Raw genomic sequence first — 16,347 nt, 5'->3', positions numbered from 1 at the left:
TTTCACTGTGTTGTCGTGTTTTGTACTTGGTGTGTTGCTCTATCTCTTACTGCTTCCCCCTTTGTTGGACTAACCTATCTCATCCTCGGCTCCTCCCCGTTGACGCCTGCCATTTTCACTTCTTCCCACTTTTTGTTGCTATCCTTTTTTTCTTCTTCCATGGGTGCGAGAAAATCTGTCTAAGCAGTATGTGATTTTTTTTGCTGAATGAAGATATATTGGGGCATATTATATGGCAATCGAAATTAAGATTTTTTTAGTACCTCTTGGAAACATGTTTTCTGTATTAATTTCTTGTATATTTAGAAAGGCTTGATAAATTATTCTAGATATTAGTTTCAAGTTTTGATTTTTTTTTAAAAAAGAGTAGCAAATATCGTTGGCTACCAAGTTAATCCCTTGTAGTTATAAGCTATGGTTATATTTAGCATGATTTTTGCAGATTGATTTAAGCTGCGTAGTGTATACTGCATGTGTTTGTTCTTGACTTGTTCTCATCGTAAATCATTCAAGAAAAAAATAATCTTTAAATTAAGAAATTGTAGCTGTAAAACTATGATAACAACCGAGTGTAAAAGGTTTTTTATAAAAATTTAAAAAAATAATATTAATTATTTTTTGATATGTTAATTTTAAAAATTATTAAAAAAATAAAAAATATATCATTTTGATATATTTCTGTATGAAAATGCTTTAAAAAATAACATCAACTATGCTCCAAAATAAATATAAAAAAAATTAAAAAAAAATATAATAATTTAAATAAATAAGATTGGAGTGATCAGAAAGTTACATGTAACTTGTGTTTTATATGATTTGTTTTAATTTAAGAATATGTTTTGTTGAGTAAAAATTACTTTGCTCGCTTTATAATTTAGTTGTTTTTACATTTATCCGTCATATTTTAAAGAATTATAATTTATAAATATAAAATAAATTAAATTATAAAAAGATATATAATATAAATTATTACTTGTTGAGTAAGATTTAGAATATAAAAATTTTATTTTATTTTTAAAAAGCCTAATATGGTAATAAAAAATTTAAGATCTGCATAACAGATCTCAGGTTCAAATAAAAACATGTATCTTTTATAAAAATCTAAGACAGAAAAATAAAAAATATATCATTTTGATATATTTCTGTATGAAAATGCTTTAAAAAATAACATCAACTATGCTCCAAAATAAATATAAAAAAAATTAAAAAAAAATATAATAATTTAAATAAATAAGATTGGAGTGATCAGAAAGTTACATGTAACTTGTGTTTTATATGATTTGTTTTAATTTAAGAATATGTTTTGTTGAGTAAAAATTACTTTGCTCGCTTTATAATTTAGTTGTTTTTACATTTATCCGTCATATTTTAAAGAATTATAATTTATAAATATAAAATAAGTTAAATTATAAAAAGATATATAATATAAATTATTATTTGTTGAGTAAGATTTAGAATATAAAAATTTTATTTTATTTTTAAAAGGTCTAATATGGTAATAAAAAATTTAAGATTTGCATAACAGATCTCAGATTCAAATAAAAATATGTATCTTTTATAAAAATCTAAGATAATTAAAATTTTATTAAATCACTTATATCTAAAAAATAGATTTTTTTAAAAATAAATTTTCTCGCTTCCAAATAAAAAAAAGATTTGGAATATAGATTTCAATTCTTGAAAACATTGTAAAATAAACTAAGGTTTTTTTTTTTTTTTCCCTTTCGTGAATTAAACTATTTTTGGAAACCCTACGGCATGCAGTCCTGTGACGTATGACTCACAGCAGACAAAATAAAGTATTCGTCCTTGACCGAGGGCGCCAGGCAAGCGAATGACTACATGGCCTCTCCGATCTTCCATGAATTCATCATACTAAACAAAACACACACTCGATCGATATATATATATATATAAAATTAAAAGAATCAAAACCGCATTTTTTTATAAAAGAATTCAAATAACAAGTTAATAGCTGGCTTTTAATCGGGTCACTTGATCAACTTGAATTTTAAAACGGGTCACTGAATTTTTAATTTTTTTACTTTTTTATTCAAACCGGTCAGTGATCGGACCACGTGTATTCCTGCCGTGACATGGCCAGCCTCGGTAAATCAAATAGCTAGATAGTTCCAAGTTCTTCATCACGTGAAGACATCACGGTTTCTCACACCATTGGACGGACTGTACTGGATCCAGACATTTTTTTTAGATTTTTTTTAAATATATTAAAATAATATTTTTTTATTTTTTAAAATTTATTATTAAAAATAAAAAAAATTAAATCTTTTTTTTTTAAATGAATATAAAAATTTTATTTTATTTTTAAAAGGTCTAATATGGTAATAAAAAATTTAAGATTTGCATAACAGATCTCAGATTCAAATAAAAATATGTATCTTTTATAAAAATCTAAGATAATTAAAATTTTATTAAATCACTTATATCTAAAAAATAGATTTTTTTAAAAATAAATTTTCTCGCTTCCAAATAAAAAAAAGATTTGGAATATAGATTTCAATTCTTGAAAACATTGTAAAATAAACTAAGGTTTTTTTTTTTTTTTCCCTTTCGTGAATTAAACTATTTTTGGAAACCCTACGGCATGCAGTCCTGTGACGTATGACTCACAGCAGACAAAATAAAGTATTCGTCCTTGACCGAGGGCGCCAGGCAAGCGAATGACTACATGGCCTCTCCGATCTTCCATGAATTCATCATACTAAACAAAACACACACTCGATCGATATATATATATATATAAAATTAAAAGAATCAAAACCGCATTTTTTTATAAAAGAATTCAAATAACAAGTTAATAGCTGGCTTTTAATCGGGTCACTTGATCAACTTGAATTTTAAAACGGGTCACTGAATTTTTAATTTTTTTTACTTTTTTATTCAAACCGGTCTAAATCATCAACCCGCAAAAGTGATCGGACCACGTGTATTCCAGCCGTGACATGGCCAGCCTCGGTAAATCAAATAGCTAGATAGTTCCAAGTTCTTCATCACGTGAAGACATCACGGTTTCTCACACCATTGGACGGACTGTACTGGATCCAGACATTTTTTTTTGATTTTTTTTTAAATATATTAAAATAATATTTTTTATTTTTTAAAATTTATTATTAAAAATAAAAAAATTAAATCTTTTTTTTAAACACGCTTGAAATATAGATGCAAACAGCACCGTGTATCTAATGATGATAACGATGATCAAAAGCGAGACGCAATTCCGGAAATGACTGGAAGAAGAGATGTGGGCCCCCTAACATTTGTTTTCTAACTCAAGACACGCTGACATGCAATTGCCACTTGTTAATGACTTTTATTGTTAGTTCGGTATTTCTCTTTATTTTTTAAAATATTTTTTATTTAAAATATATTTTTTATTTTTTAAAAAATTATTTTCAAAATCAACGTATCAAAATAATATAAAAATATTAAAAAAAATACTAATTTCAAGTTAAACAATTAAAAAAATTTAAATTTTTTAAAAAATACTTTTAAAATACATAATCATTGACTTATCTAATTAATATCCACAATTATGCAATTGCCACTTGTTAATGACTTTTATTATTAGTTCGGTATTTCTCTTTATTTTTTTAAATTATTTTTTATTTAAAATATGTTTTTATTTTTTAAAAAATTATTTTCAAAACCAACATACCAAAATAATATAAAAATATTAAAAAAAATACTAATTTCAAGTTAAACAATTAAAAATAATTAAATTTTTTAAAAAATACTTTTAAAATACATAATCATTAACTTATCTAATTAATATCCACAATTACACTCTTAACTGGCTTGAATCGCTCACTCCTCCTTGCTCATTTCTTGACCATTCCTAGGTTCCCTCGTCGTCGCCAGTGCGTCTCTCTGATTGGCGTCACCTCCGATGTACCGGCTCCCCCTTGCTCTTACTCTATTTGTTCTCTTTTCTTTTGAAAACGTTTTTAAAAAGATTCAATTTTTTTTATTTGTTACAAATTAATTTTTTAAATATTTTTAAATTATTTTGATACACTAGTATTAAAAATAAATCTTAAAAATATTATTTTAGTATATTTTTTTAAAAAAATTATTTTAAAAAAATAAGGTGTAAATCAAGGACGAAGCCAGAAATTTTTTTTTGCCCTGGATTGCAATATAAATACACATAAATTATTTTTTAAAATTAATCGTTGACTTATATATATAAATTTATCAAGTTAACAATAAAGTTTCAATCCAAATACACAACACAGAATATAAAAATTAAATTAAATTAAAAATACATAAATTTGAAAATAAATTACATTACAAAAGTTGCACCCTTTGATACTTTGTATGATATAATTAATCTATAATTGAATTTAAATCAATATCTTTAACAAACTCTCGTTCAATGTAATTCATCATAAAACCCGCTAAGAACTCCTTTTTTATTTTATTGTGAAGCATGACTTTAACATATTTCATGGCTGAAAATGCTCACGTTGTAGTGTCGGTAAAAACAGGCAAAGTCAAAACAAAATGAATTAACCTGTTAATCAAATGATGTTATTGTGACTTGTTTGTTTTAGTTAATTCTCGATATAATTCAGAAATGATAGATATATTTTTAAAGCTTTTATGATGAATCATATCAATCTGATAATGCTTTAATTAAGATCTCAAATAATACATCTCTTATTAATTGAAATCTTCAAAATAAAATTTCTTAACAAATTTCTTGTTTATTATAAATAGCACTGGCCTTAAATGATTTCAAGTTGTTCATAGGTTCTAAAAATAGAATTAAGTACAAGAAGTTCCACTGTTCCATCACCGAATCTAAAATTTAATTCTTTAAACTGAAAATTTATTGTTAAGTTAGATATATCATAATAATAATGCTGATAAACTATCATTGATCCTCATTGTTGAGTATTCAAGGATAAAAAAAACAATGTAGAATATGAGGAGATTTGAATAACTTAACTTTAAAATAATAAGTAAATTATTTTTTTAAATATTTATTCCATTCTAGTTGTGTCCCCGTAACTCTGGTTTTAGTTGTTGTGTATGAGTTTAGCTTGTTTAAGCCTAACTCAAATTAATGTTAGCTTGGTCCAAAGTGGTTTCAAAAAATTTAAAAAATATGATTCATAATGGTTCATTAAAAAAAATGAAATAAAAACTGTCATTAAACAATTTGATGATGCTTCCTTTTATTATACACAAATCAAGACAAAGCATTTAATAAGTATTTAGCAAATCATGATTTATAAATTGAGATTTATTAGAGTATTAAAAAACTTAATGCATTCAAATTATTAGATTTTTAGTGTACAATCTATTGCAATGAATATAAAATATTAAATTTAAAATAAAAAATCAGTACTTATAAATCTTTACTTGGTGATTTTATATTTTTATAGCTCTTTATACACTGTTAAAAAAAAAACTAAAACTCCGGGTTGGTTGAAATGCATGTAAATATGATTCCCACACCAATTAATTATTTGTATTAGGTTCCATAGAAAAAAAAAAACTCCTTTTCTTAAAGTCTCTAACCGAGCACTGAAAAGATATCACATACCTTTAGGGAGCAGACGGAAATAAAAACTATCTTACACTACAGACATTTTCTTCTTTTCTGTTTCCATAAAAGACAATAAATAAATAAATAATTGAATTTTTTATAATTAATTTTTATGACTTGGACTACAGCCCACGCAAGCCTTCTACAGGGCTCCGCCTCCTGTGTAAATACTCTGTACGGGGTTTAGCATATGAAACCCCACAAACGTATATAAATAAATATACTTTGTTTGATCGAATTATTAAAAGAGACGAGAGGCATCCTCTGGTGTAAATACTGTGTACGGGGTTTAGCATATGAGAGGAATCCTTGTACGGGGTTTAGCATACTGTTTTTTATTGCACATCATGTCAAGAAATACTATTCATTTCAATAATATTTTTTGATTTGTTTTTTAATTTGCATTTTATTTTTTAATTTTATATTTTAATATTTAATTTATTAAAAACCATGCTTTATAATTTATTATAGTTTGTTTTATACCTGAGTAACTTAATTTTATAATTCATGTAATAAATATTATAAATTAAATCAAGTTTCATCTTCTAAAATTTGCATTATATATATAGACACACACACTCGCGCGCGCGTGTGTCCACGAAGCAAAAGAAAGGTTAAGAAAGACGGGGGGGTGGGGCGTGGGGCGTGGAAAATGGGAGGGCATATAATGTAGACATATGTAGCTAATGGAGGGAGGGAATGGGCATAGAAGGGGCGAGGGGTAAACCCACGTGTCACTTTCACCATTCTTTTTGTGGAATCAAATTGATGAGGGTGGGGTCTCTGGGCATTTCTCCTTTCAGACAGGCAGTGGGTCCCAGAATTGGGGGACCAATCATCTTCATTTTATCTTTCATTGCATGTTTTGTTGATATCAGAACAAACTACCACCGTCGTTGACGTAACCATCCAGGTTTGGTACCAGCACTCATATCTACAGAGCATAATAATTCGATTAATGATATAGATTAAACATTATAATAATATAAAATATATAAATATAATCACCCGAAAAAAACCAGTATTGAATATTGTCATCCCTAATTTTAGCTACTACCGAGATTTCTATTCAAATTATAAGATTTTACTATTTTTTATGTATTTATTCGCAGGTTAATTCTTTATACACGTACGGATAACAAAGAAGAAAATAATTCACTCCAGGAAAATAATAAATCACATCTTTTATCATTGATAAAAAAATAATATAAATTATTAATCTCCAAATTCTTGTTATTTATATAAATCAATCTTTTTTTTTAAAAAAGAGGCGTCACATCACTTGCTTTTGTGCCGTTGATATAAATTTCTCTTGCAAACTGTGCATATAATATCGAATAATTATTAATTATCATGCCCCGTCACTGTCAAAAAAAAGAACAAAAACTAACAACGGGGTCGTATGAAGAATCATCATCTTTGACAATAATGATTATTTCTGATAATATTTTTTTATAAAAAAAGGAAAAAAGAAAAAGAGAGCTCTACCTCATCTACAACCTTCGCTATGCCATCGATGCTCTTTAAGCCCATTGGGATGGGCTTCAGGCGGGCAGGTGAAGCCTGGTGTACGCTACCCAGTCCGGCCCAGCCCAAGATTTGATCCAAAAAATATCTGTCTGGTTTTTGGCTGGATAAATATGACTGGGAGAAGAGGGATAAGAGAAAGACTATTACATCCTTGGGTGTTAGAAAAAGAGAGGTTGGTTCCTTATTTTTTCCAATACATATCACAATTTAAACATCCCATGTTCATCTTCAAAGGAGTTTTGTGTCTTTTTGAAATATATATTTTGTTGGAGGAGGTTTCTTGATGAAGATTACTTTTCCCTGTTTCTTTTTTCTATTTAATCTAAAAAAATTAAATAATATGCTTGATGATTTTATGCTTTACTTATTATTTTTTTTCTTTTCCTTTATTTGTAGTTTTTTTAGATTGATTTTTTTAGAAGTTTTAAAATTATTTAAGAGATAGACTACTTGAAAAAAATACATTAAGGAGTAAGATCATGAATTATGATTATTTCTCGTGTGATTCTTTATTTTAAATATTTTATATTATTGTATTTATTGTTTTTTATACGGGTTTTAGGTTGTGTTAATTTCTATAAAATATCAATATTTTGATAATTATTTGCTTGTTATGTGCTATAATAACTATGACTAAATAAAAGAAAAATTTATTTATAAAAAAGAATGTAAAGGTTCTCACTTGAATTTTTTTTTAATTTTTTAAAATCAGTGATAAAAGAAAGAATGTAAAGGTTCTCACTTGAATTTTCGTGATAAAATATATACAATTAAAACCATAGTATAAACTCCAAGGTTTATGCATACAACTATTGAATCTTTTTAAAAAATAAAAATAAAATAAAATTGATGCATCATATTAAAAAATGAAATTATTATGAAAAAAGGGGATTCGGTGGATCTCTCGTCTCCCCAAGTAAAATCCTCTTATTTTTAATTTAACAAATCTGGAAAAAATAAAAAAGTCAAGCCCACGAGGATGGACGAGAGGAAACCGAAAAACAAAGTATTTTGAGAACAAAACATGAGAAATGGCCGAAGAAAAAAGAGAGAGACCCAAACCAAACATTAGCAACTCATCCTCCTCCCAGTTCCTCCTGGTTTAAGGGAAGGAGGGAAGAAAGACTGTGACATTTAAAAACCAACAACAGCAACAGGGTTGGGTGGGATCCATCCCGCATGCGCATAGTATAATTACATCGACAGGACAACCAGCACAGGACGACGTCAACGCGAGCCTTTAGAAAACTGGAGGGGGAATTGAGAAGAGTCAAACTCAAACCCCACTAAACCTGGAAATCTTGCATAACAAAACAAGAACACCCCTATCCTTCCCCGCCCACCTCGAAAGATTAAACTTTTCTTTTATCTTTTATTGTTTGGCTGTGAATCTCAAGATAAAGTCTCGTTGGTTTTTTTTTTGATTTATTGATTGGTTTGTTAAGATGAACAAACAGGTACGTAAGACATTAAAAGTGCTCTCATCGAGGGCCATCTCTATCATTCCTCCTTTCTCCAGTCCACACGACGACTTCTTTGACTCCTATAACTTATGCTGGGAATTGCTTGTTTCAGCCTCACAAGAACAAACTCCATTTAGAAGAACAAGAGGATAGGTCTGCATTTATCAAGGTCTGTTCTTCCTTCTCCCCATTTATACATCTGGGTGTCAGTTCTTGTTTCTTTTTCTTAAAGAACAGACTTTGCATTGCTTGACTTTGATGCAACAGATCTGTGGTATCTACCTCATCGAGAAGAAACCTGTGATTTAGCTCTTAGTCATTTATATTTCTTGTTAATATGCAGCCAATTAATCCTATATTTATTGTTTTGTAATTTATTGGTTTGAAGAAATCTGTGATTAAAAATGGTGACTCTTTGTTTTTTTATGAAATGCTTTATGATAAGTTTGCCTATCATATAACATTATGTGTCGTACACATGCATGTGCTTTTCATGATTTGCTTACGATGCACCCAGAAACCGGATGAGACATGGGAAGTTTCTACTTTCTTTTTTCTTAATTCAATTTTCTTATGCCTTGAATAGACTGGAGGCCATAATCTGCTGAATTTGATTGCAAAGTTTGATTCTTGCTCAAAGGAACATACAAGATTTTCAAAGCTTGATAGTATTTAGATTAGTGTCTTCAAATCATTTTCAACATCTTGATCTCTGTGGTCTTAAGGTGTTTTCAGTCATAATATACAACTATCAATTTAGCTGCAAAAGTTCCTAATGTTTGTATTAATTAGCTTAGTTTCTTAATATTCTTAGATGACAGATGGAGGTCCAAGGTATACTGTTGATGACGCTATTCTGGCCACGGGGTTCGGAAAATTTCAATACTTTGTGCTTCTCTATGCTGGCATGGGCTGGGTTTCAGAAGCCATGGAGATGATGATTCTGTCATTTATAGGGCCTGCAGTTAAGTCTGATTGGAATCTTACTTCTCAGCAAGAAAGTCTAATAACCAGCGTGGTTTTTGCTGGCATGCTGGTTGGAGCATATTCATGGGGTGTAGTTTCAGACAGATATGGAAGAAGGTGGGCTGCGTTTCTTTGTACCGCCCTTTCTTTACCCAAAGCTCATAATAATTATTCACATTACTTGAAGATGATTCTGCTGTCATTATATTGATGACTCTGCCAGAATCCCTACGCATTTTGATTGAGAGTCACACATGGATAGCCTTGATGAATTAGTTGAATGAACTTCTGAAGAATAGGATAAAAGGAGCCTCGTAGTTTGATCGACTCCTGCAGCTCTATCCAGTGCATGGCCATATCCCAGGGAGTGATAGTAAGTAGCATCGCTACAAATCACTTCAAAAAATAAAATAAATAAATAAAAGCAGCTTTACTAGAACATGATGATGCTCAAAAAATTCAAGGTTTCAATATCCATTTAGCTTTTACATAGAGAAGGGTGATGTATTTCAAAAATCCAAGTTTGTAAACACTTGGTATGAAGCTGAAGAATAGAAGCTTTAACAGATCTATTGTCACCTGCAACTGTGGTTTTTTTGACTATGCTTCTTTTGACAAATTATGTTTGCTGTGCCTCTTTTGTGAGCTACTGCTGCAATCTTGTTTTGTGTTTTCTAGTTTCTCAAACATGCTCTATTGTTTCTTTTATCGTATTCTTCAGGAAAGGTTTCTTGGTTACAGCAATAATTACTTCTGGAGCTGGTTTTCTAAGTGCTTTTGCCCCAAATTATATTGCATTGCTTGTTTTTCGTTGCCTGGTTGGTCTTGGTCTCGGGGGTGGTCCTGTACTCTTTGCTTGGTTTTTAGAGTTTGTACCAGCACCAAACAGAGGACTGTGGATGGTGATTATCTCAGCATTCTGGACATTTGGAGCAATCTTTGAGGCTTCACTGGCCTGGGTATGCTTATGATTTCTCTATCATTTTTGGTTTCTTGTTCCAAATTTCTTTGTTGGTTTTAAATCGTCAGCAACCTTCAATCTGAGGTCATGTGTGGTTGGTGAAAACGATTTTATATTGGTGTGATGTGTTTCACATACCAACATATGATAATTAGTATTAGACCTCCAAAGATGTATGCCTTTGTTTTTATTTATTAGTTTCTGTTGCATGTGCCAAAATATGTATTGATTGGGATTTGGGATTTCAAGAATTCTGAGATTGTGAAACTTTCTTGCTTTACTCTAATGGCCATTATGAAGTGTCACTTGACGTTATCATTTGCATATCTGTACCTCTTATTCTGGAATTATCCCAGAACATACTTGTGTTTTATTTCTTATTGTGTTGTTGTTGTTGCCTTTTATGTTTTCCGGTGAAGTCCATAAAATAGTTCTGGTTTTATCATTTTCCTTCATCATGTAATCTGTGCTACATTACTGGAAAATGGTTTCATCCTTATTCTGTCCCTTCACAGATTATCATGCCTAGATTAAATTGGAGGTGGCTACTGGCGGTATCTGCTTTGCCTTCATTCCTTCTCCTTGTATTTTATGTCATGACACCAGAATCACCTAGGTATTTCTGTTTGAAAGGCCAAAAAGGTGACGCCCTTAGAGTTTTGGAGAAAATAGCCAAACAAAATAGGAAAGAATTGCCTCTTGGAGCTCTTGCTACCGATAATGAGATTGAGCTACAGGGAAAGAACATTCCTATAGAAGACATGGTTTCACTGCCAGCAAGTAGAGATGGAGATGTTGCTCCTCTTCATCCTCCTCCGAAGTGGAAGGATTCTGACATGGGGGTCCTAAAATCTCTGTTATTGCTTATTTCACCTAAATTAGCTAGGTCAACCGTGCTTTTATGGGTGGTATTCTTTGGGAATGCATTTTCATACTACGGCCTTGTATTGCTGACAACTGAGTTGAACAATAGGAACAACACGTGCAATCACGCTAAAGCGCAGTCAGATAAGTCTTCTGATGTTGATTACAAAGAAGTCTTCATCACTAGTTTTGCAGGTGAGTTTTCACAGCAATTACAGCAGTGTTTTTATTTTTACAATAAATCTGATTTTGCAATCTCTCCAAGGAAGGTTATTAACACCTAACTTTTATTTGGCTCAAGAGTTTCCGGGGCTCATTGTGTCAGCTCTCATAGTTGATAGGATTGGTCGTAAACTTTCAATGGCGGCTTTGTTCTTTGTGGCCTGCATCTTCCTGCTACCATTGGTAGTTCACCAGTCACCAAGGATAACAACAATTCTTCTCTTCGGTGCTCGAATATGCATCACAGGAACGTTCACTATTGTCTTCATATACGCTCCAGAGGTGAGTCATGGGAATTGAATTTTCACTCCAGAGCCGCCTATTGATTATTGAATTTTTCGCTTTAATATTTCATAATCAAGAACGTTCAGGGAAAAAAAAACAGAGTTTAGCTCACGCCAATTCATTTGGGACAGATTGATCTTTAGTTGGGTTGACGAGAAACTATAGAGAAAAAAATGCAGGATTATTTGTCTGCATTAGAAGTTCTTTTGATGCCACTGAATTAAATTATTTGTTATACATGAGTTTATTCTTTCAGAAAAAAAAAAACTATGCATTGATGATACCCAATACAAATCTGAAATTGAACATCACTGGCTTTTAAGAGCTTTGGTTTAGAAGACTAGGCGACAGGGCCTGTACAATGTCTGTATGTGCATGCTTGGTGTGGATTGAACAGTGAATTCTAAGGGTGTGATGTCAGGATAGGCTGGGGGGGGGGGGGGGGGGATGGATGAGGGAATGAGAAGTGGAGGGATTGGATGTTCACTTTGTTTGTCAAGGACGGGACCTGATCCTTCCAGTACCTTATCACTTGTAATTTTTAATCCTCCTAATTTGAGCGGTTTGACTCTCATCCTTTGCCTCCGTTGTAATTTTCAATGCTCTCAATTTGGATGGATTGATTCACATTATTTCCTTCCCTTGTTAGCCAAACAACTAGATGGATGGTAACCTGTCCATCCTTTCCCTCCCTCATCCTGCTACCACTTTACCCCATCCATCCCTCCTAACAAACACGGCCTAAGGTACTCAACTCAACTGAGCACTTTAAAGTTAGAAGAGTGCTTGTGGCCCGTGTAAATCACTGCAGTTCTTGTGTTAAGTGTAACATCTCACCCTTTGATGTCTGCATTTTTCTTTACTTTCATCCCATTCATGGCAGCAATCTACAAGCAACTTTACATCCAGCACTCAACAGTACGCATGGCTATAGGAATTGAATCTTGAAAGCATCCTCATTTCGCTAAGTTGCTGGCTGCAATAACATGCCTTTTTTTTCCTTCCAGATTTACCCAACATCAGTGAGATCAACAGGTATGGGAGTTGCAAGCGCAATGGGAAGAATCGGGGGAATGATTTGCCCGCTTGTGGCAGTAAGTTTGGTGCAAGGATGCCATCAGACAGCAGCACTTGTTCTTTTTGTGTGCGTCATGTTCGTAGCAGGATGCTGTGTAATGCTGTTTCCACATGAAACCAATGGTCTTGAATTGACCGAGAGTGTATCCAGTACAAAAAATGAAAAAGCCCAGGCTGTGAAGCAACAAGAGCCTTGATCTCTCAGTCATCATGTCAAGTGCTAGGTTGAAGTTGTCCATAATATTAAAAACGGTCAGACCATTGCTGTGTGTACAATCGCTTGTATTTTTACGTAGACACTCGCTGTATGTAAAATGTTTGAAGTGTGATGATAGTACAATCACTGGAATTTGGAAAGTACATTGTCTTCTCTTTCTGTTTAGCATATTCTACTTTACCTTTTATTTTTATAAAAAATGTCATAAAAATCTAAGATTTAAAAGAATTAGTGCTACTACATACCAAGAAAATTTAAAAAATTTAGTGCTACTACATACCAAGAAAATTGAGTTTTATTGAAGGATCTATTAGCTTTGGATCCCAGGACTTGTTAAAATTGAGCCTTAGCACAATGCACAAAAGAATTGAATCCTTAGCTTGAGATCTAGACACCGAACTTAAAAAAATTAAAAAAATTAAATCAATCCTTAGCTTGAGATCTAGACACCGAACTTAAAAAAATTAAATATTAATGCAATACTTATTAGCCTTGGATTATTAACTTTGGATTTAAATACCGAATCCATTAAATAGGTCCTACATGCATTGCTCTTTTTGTTTGGCATGTATTTAGATAATTGTCATGTGATACTCGAGTTAAAAACAATTTTAACATAAAAAAATATTTAATTGTTATTAATTATATGAGAGTTTAGTTGATATAACTTGGTTAACTATACTAGTTCAAAAATAACTTATATATCTTATTAAAATAAAATTTGATTAAATAAAATTTTAAAATGATATATTTTTTAATATTAAAATAATGATATATTAGATTAATTTAAGATAACTTGATTAACATGTTAAGTCTATGATTTAGGTTACGAGACCAATAAATTTATAAAAAATAAATTCTAAAATTTAATTCTCAATTAATATAATATTAAAGAATAGAATTGAAAAAAATCAATTAAAAAAATTTAAAAAACAACTCTAATTAATATGTTAAAATTGTAATTTGAATTATAAAATCAAGATAATTTCATGAAAGCAAATCAAAATAAATAATAAATTTTAATTCTTGTTAAATATTAAAGGATAAAATTTAATGTTAAAAAATAAAAATATTAATTAAAAGATAAAATATAACAATGTTTTAATTAATATTGCAAGGGGTACAACACCCACCTTCTTTATTAGTTTATAGTTAATGTAAGAATATCAGTTCACAGAGCCATGATCTTTTTTATGTCCCATCTGACTAGCTACACTGCAGAACGATGATGATATGATTGGAAATATAGTTTTTATTTAAAAATATATTAAAAATATATATTTTTTATTTTTTTAAAATTATTTTTAACATTAACATATTAGAGTAATTTAAAAAATAAAAAAATGTTAATTTAAAATCAAAAATAAAAATTTTAAAATATTTTTAAAATTAAAAAATAAAGATTACAATAATTTTCAGAACACGTGCCAATCATGAGACTCCATCATGTAGCTTATTATGTTGGATCTTCGTTACTGTTCCTTGAAGGGTTTTTTTTTTGGGTTGGTCTATATACTGTTTATCAAGTGGTAATTATGACGAGGAGGTTTGAAACCTCTAATGAGGCCAGAGTCTCTCGTCCAAACGAGTACAGTGAGTGTGTGTGTGTATATATATATATATATATATTCACAATAACACGGCTGACAAAAAAATTTCTCAAACAAGCAATTTTTTTCACAATGGAAGATATTTTCTTCCGAACTAGCGTTGCTTGAGCAAACCAGTTAAGCTCCTGATGCCTGTAATACAGCAAAGAAGATCCAGAGACAGACAAGTGTCAGTGTGAGTAAACACCATGCATTCATAGAGACAGACAAGTACAGGTACTTTAGGGTCGAGGTAGACACCAGTCACAGAAATAGAGGACCAGCTTCAAATTTTATTTCCATATTTTTATATATTTTTCCCATTTTGTTGTTGCGATTGCATTGGAAGCCTGGCAGTTTTTCTAGGAATCTGGTCGCATGAAATTGCATCATTCAATGTTATAGCGGATGAGCAAATTAAGAAAACAAAATACACTGAAACCCTACCTACCTATCGATAATCACATCTCATTTCAGTCTGCAAACCCTACAAAGAAGAGGGAATCTTTTTCTTGGATCATCTGCATGTATAATCTCTGATAAGGTCTGTTTTCTCTATCTCCATGAACACCCCATTTTGTGCTTTGTTATTTTCGTTCTCAGCCCACCTGATGTTTTGGATTATTTCTTGTTTATCCTTTCGTGCTTTTCAAATTTCAGGATGTTGGTGCTTTCATGATGGGTTTTGTTTGGTTTCTTGTTGAATGAAAATCCATTCATATTGATGTTCGGTTCTCTTTGATATTAATTAACTCTTGCTTTGATTGTGTTTGAAACAACAAATAAATCTCTGGTGGATCCAATCAAGAAACTCATTGTTTTTGGCACAATAACTTATCATCAGCGGCTAATCCTAACCAGTACGTGAAGGAGAGAGTGGATTCATAATACCTGCATCTCTGTCAAATCCCAACATTCTTCGGCAGATAAGGTGAGATGGAACAAAAACACGTACCACTTTATATTGAAATGAACAGTAACCTGTAAGTCATAGGATTCATACTCGAATCGAGTCAACAAATCATGCTAGGCTAGACACTAGTCGGAATTGTTATCACAATGGAAAACATGTACAATTCCACTGCTTAATGCCTCAGTACTTCACCCTTGCACTGTCTCAGAGTCTTCTCTACTCTTGGAGAGGGAACTTGAATGGAAATAAAGCTTATAGAAGCAAGCTATTCAGCTAGCAAGTTATGGAGAGCATCAGTCAAGCAGAGAGATAGCTAAATTAGAGAAAAGTTCTCTAGCCTATGCTTGAGACTAATAAATTTATAGCTAAAACTTTGGCCCATCAAACAAAAGAATGAAAAAATATTCTGCATGTATGGCCCTTGATTATCTCTACCTAACCATTCCACTATGAGTGGTCTTTCAACACAGAAGGTACTGTCTTGAAATGACAGCTTATACATGTAATCAATGCACTCATACATGTAATCAATGCACTCATAGTGGAGTTCGTCATGATAACATGGACAGTATTGTAACTCTTTCCTAGCAATTATTTTTTATTTTATATATATATATATTATTTTTTTAAAATTATTTTTAATATTCATATATCAGAATGATTTGGAAAAAAATAAATTATTTTT

General features: G+C 30.9%; 1 protein-coding gene across 1 annotated transcript; it reads left to right on the top strand.

The window, feature by feature from the left end:
• The first annotated feature begins 8,151 nt into the window (after positions 1–8,151).
• On the top strand, positions 8,152–13,325 carry LOC105130446 (organic cation/carnitine transporter 7-like). Its single transcript, XM_011032960.1, has 7 exons — positions 8,152–8,562; positions 8,681–8,737; positions 9,383–9,651; positions 10,256–10,493; positions 11,011–11,554; positions 11,661–11,863; positions 12,874–13,325. The coding sequence occupies exons 1-7, from the start codon at positions 8,551–8,553 to the stop codon at positions 13,138–13,140; spliced, it is 1,590 nt and encodes a 529-aa protein (XP_011031262.1). The 5' UTR covers positions 8,152–8,550; the 3' UTR covers positions 13,141–13,325.
• The last annotated feature ends 3,022 nt before the right edge of the window (positions 13,326–16,347 follow it).

This window comes from Populus euphratica, unplaced genomic scaffold (genome assembly GCF_000495115.2).
Source record: "Populus euphratica unplaced genomic scaffold, PopEup_1.0 scaffold21.1, whole genome shotgun sequence".
NCBI classification, from domain to species: Eukaryota; Viridiplantae; Streptophyta; class Magnoliopsida; order Malpighiales; family Salicaceae; genus Populus; species Populus euphratica.
Note: the sequence above shows the minus strand (reverse complement) of the source record. Positions and strands in the feature narration are given on the sequence as shown.